Source organism: Anopheles marshallii, chromosome 2 (assembly GCF_943734725.1).
Source record: "Anopheles marshallii chromosome 2, idAnoMarsDA_429_01, whole genome shotgun sequence".
Classification (NCBI taxonomy): Eukaryota; Metazoa; Arthropoda; class Insecta; order Diptera; family Culicidae; genus Anopheles; species Anopheles marshallii.
This window is the reverse complement of record NC_071326.1, coordinates 54623220-54626975: the sequence shown is the minus strand read 5'-3', so window position 1 is coordinate 54626975 and position 3756 is coordinate 54623220. Positions and strand designations below refer to the sequence as shown.

Below are 3756 nucleotides of genomic sequence, written 5' to 3'. Positions count from 1 at the left end.
CGTTTGTTCGCCTATTCTTTCGTTCCTCTCCTACAAACAAGGATCTTATTGTTCTAGCCTTACCGGTTGTCTAGTTTGGGTTTAACTAGGAACAAAGAACTCATTTTTCGTCTTGTCCAGGCAAAACTTCCCAACTAGCAATTTGGTTAGTACCCTCTTTTTTGCCTAGGTGGAGCTTTTTTGTGTCTTGGCTAATTACGACGCCCTGGTCGCCACAGTACTCCCCTCCTAGAGCGGTGTTACCGGTATCGCAGGGGGATCACAACTCTGCGTTGCGATCTGGTAACTCCGGTCGATATGTTGTTCTCGGTTGTCCGTCGTAATATTGGCTGTGGCTGGGTCTGGCTAGTTGGGGTCGCGCTGGACGAAGGCTCACAGGTTGCGGACGGTTGCTCAGGTGATAGTGGATCGACCGTTGGTGTTACGCGTTGTGAGGTCATCATGGGTTCTTCAAAGGGTCGGGGCTGTTCGGCTGGTGTAGTATCTTCTCCGGTGGTATAAGCGGGTTTCAAGCGGTCGATGGATACGAACGAGGGATGTCCATTATGCAAAATCTGGAACGATTTTGGGCCTCGTTTGAGAATCCGGTACGGTCCTTGATAAGGTGTCGTCAGGGCAGGGCGGACGGTATCGTTGCGTAGAAACACGTGGGAGCATTTGTTAAGGTTGGCGTGTACAAATGCGGTCCGGTTGGAATGCGGTTTTCGGCGGACGGATGTTGTTCATCGCTTCTTGCAGTGTTTTGGCAAAGTCCGATTGGTCGGCTGGCGGTGGCTTCTCGGCGAGGAACTCGGCTGGGATGGTGAGTGTCGTACCATAGACCAGCTCGGCAGGTGAAGCGTTGATGTCTTCTTTATGGGTGGTTCGTAGTCCCAGCAGGATTAGAGGTAGATGCTCGCTCCATCTCGTTGTGTCTTTGCAGCAGATGGCTGCCTTCAATGTGCGGTGCCATCGCTCAATCAACCCGTTCGCCTGTGGATGATAAGCAGTTGTTCGAATATGCTTTGTGCCGAGTGTTCGAGTTAGTTCCTTGAACAAGGATGACTCGAATTGTCTGCCTTGGTCCGTGGTGATGTACGATGGCACTCCAAACCGGGCGATCCAATGCTGTAACAGTGCCGAAACGACAGTTGTCGCGGTAATGTCTGGAATCGGTACTGCTTCGGGCCAACGGGTGAAACGGTTGATGATGGTCAGACAATAGCGGTTGCCATTGCTGACGGGGAACGGTCCAATGATGTCGACGTTGATGTGCGCGAACCTAGCAGCTGTTGTCGGGTACCGTACCAGTGGGCTCTTCGTATGGCGTCCTACTTTGGCTCGCTGGCAGGCAATGCAGCTTTTTACGAACTCCTGGGTCTCCCGTTTGATGCCCACCCAAACAAATCTTTCTGTCATTAATTTGGTGGGGGCTCTTACTCCTGGGTGGCTAAGATCGTGGACTGCGTGTAGGAGTGGCTTCCGGAATGTATCCGTTACGTAAGGGCAAATTATACCTTCAGGACAAGCAGCATACAAGGATTTAGTGCTACCTGGAATAGGTGTCTTATGCAGCTGAAGATCGGTTGGTGTTCTGCCACTCAGCAAGTCCTGTAGCTCCGTGTCACGGGTTTGTTCTTCGGCTAGCTGCTCGTAGTCGATGGTATGCGACGTGTGTACGGCTTCGATTCGAGATAGAAGGTCGGCGGTGATATTGTCTTCTCCTGCTACGTGCCGAATATCGTTGGTGAATTGTCCGATGAAATCCAGTTGGCGAGTTCTTTGTGGCGATGTGCTATCGTGGGATTGACGGAAGGCGTAAGTTAGAGGGTCGTGAATTCCGTATTTATACTGACCACAAACCGCTAACTGATGGCGAAAATGTCGTACGGCGAGGTAGGCGGCTGTCAGCTCCCGGTCGTAGGTCGAGTATTTTAGCTGTGGTTTCTCGAACTTCTTCGAGAAGAATCCTAAAGGCTGGAGTTGACCGTTGACGAGTTGATGCAGCACTGCTCCAGTGGCGAAGTCGGAGGCGTCTGTCCAGAGCGAAAGCTTTGCGTTGGGAGCGGGATGGGTCAACAGGGTGGCTTGCTTCAGTTGCTCCTTACAGCTTTCGAATGCCTCAGTAGCTTCAGGTGTCCAGACTAGCGGAGCTTTATCCTTCTTTTTATTCCCCGGGGTCATCGCTAACAGGATACTTTGCGTCTTCAAGGCGTGTGGTAGGAACCGGCGGTAGTAGTTCATCATGGCTAAGAACCGCTTTAGTTCCATGACGTTGGATGGTTTCTTCATCTGGCTGATGGCATGAACTCGCTCCGGAAGGGGACGTATACCTTCGACGTTCACCAGGTGGCCCAGGAAGGTTATTTCGCTGCGGCCAAACTCGCATTTGGCCGGATTTATCGCCAGTTGATGATGATGCCACGATCATATCGTCCAGGTAGGGAAAGACGAAATCGAGCGGACTACATCGTGGATTAGGCGCTGGTCTGGGCAGCGTTCCTCAGTCCAAAAGGCATCGTAGAAAATTCAAACAAACCGAACGGCGGGGTGGTGATCGCTGTTTTCGGTATGTCGTCCGGGTGCAATGGGATCTGATGATAGGCCTTGTGCAGATTGATTTTCGAGAAGATTGTCTTTCCCAGCAACTGCATTGTAAAGTCTTGCAGAAAAGGCAATGGATAACGGTCGGGGATCGTCTGCGCGTTAATTCCGAGCTGCACCAAAGACTCGAATTTGGAACGGGCTGCGGCGAACTTCTCGAGCGACAATCTTCGGGGACGAGCAAACGTTGGTTGTCCCGTGGTTTCGATGCGGTGTGAAACGTTGGTTTGCAAAGGTGTGCCAGGTGCTATCCGTGCGGTCAGGCCAGGAAACTCTCTCAACAGGTTGATGAAGGGGGATGTTCCGTCGCAAACTTTTACGGTGGGTTCCTGTAGATGTCGATCCGTTTCACCGGGCGTTTGTAGGTTGGTAAGGGCGTCCAGGCGCTTGTGTCTCAGGTCCACCAAAAGATGAAAATGCTGGAGTAAGTCGGCTCCAATAATAGCTGTGCCCACGTTGGCTATTGCAAAATTCCATAAAAATGTTCGGCGTAACCCCAAGTCCAAGGAATAAAGAGTTTCTCCGTAGACTTCGATAGGGGTTTTATTGGCGGCAAATAAACGCATCGACGAGGGTTTACCCGGGAAGGAACTGTGATGCCCCGGGATTACCGAAACATCGGCGCCGGTATCGATAAGGAAACGTTGCCTTGAGCTGCGATCCACTACGATGAGGCGATGGCTTGCGGTTGCAAGAGCGTTTTCCAAGCAAGACTTCCTTCTTAGTGTGGTTGGCCGTCTGTCAGGATGATGCGTTGGTCCCTTGCGGACGCTGGTGAAACGAACACGGAGCTCGGCAATTTCGCGCATCTTTTCCAAACTTCCGATGGAAGTAGCAATCTTCCACTACTGTTGGTCGGGCTGGAGAGTTAGCCCAACGGCGGTGAAGTGGTCGAGGATGTGGTCGGGACGGTTCACGTCGGTGGTCTTGTCGTAGCACCGCTTCCAAACGTTCACTTAACTGGTTCACTTGTTGAGCAAAGCGATCCATTTCCACGTTTCGCACTTCGGACACATGTTGGTAGGGCCCCGTTCCATCACTGCGTCGGCTACTTTTACTTTCTCCTCCACGTTGGTGGCAGCTGCGAGGACGGCCGATTGAACGTAGGGCGGCAAACGTCCAATCCAAAGATCGACCAGGGTTAGGTCGGTCATTGCTCCCTTTGCCGTTCGG

General features: G+C 52.1%; 1 protein-coding gene across 1 annotated transcript; it reads right to left on the bottom strand.

Annotated features, from left to right (window-relative positions):
• Positions 1 to 239: 239 nt before the first annotated feature.
• LOC128718161 (uncharacterized) lies at positions 240 to 650 on the bottom strand (the record flags this gene model as incomplete). Its single annotated transcript, XM_053811832.1, has 1 exon — positions 240 to 650. A coding segment is annotated over one exon (411 nt), but the record flags the coding sequence as incomplete, so codon positions are not given.
• Positions 651 to 3756: the final 3106 nt, after the last annotated feature.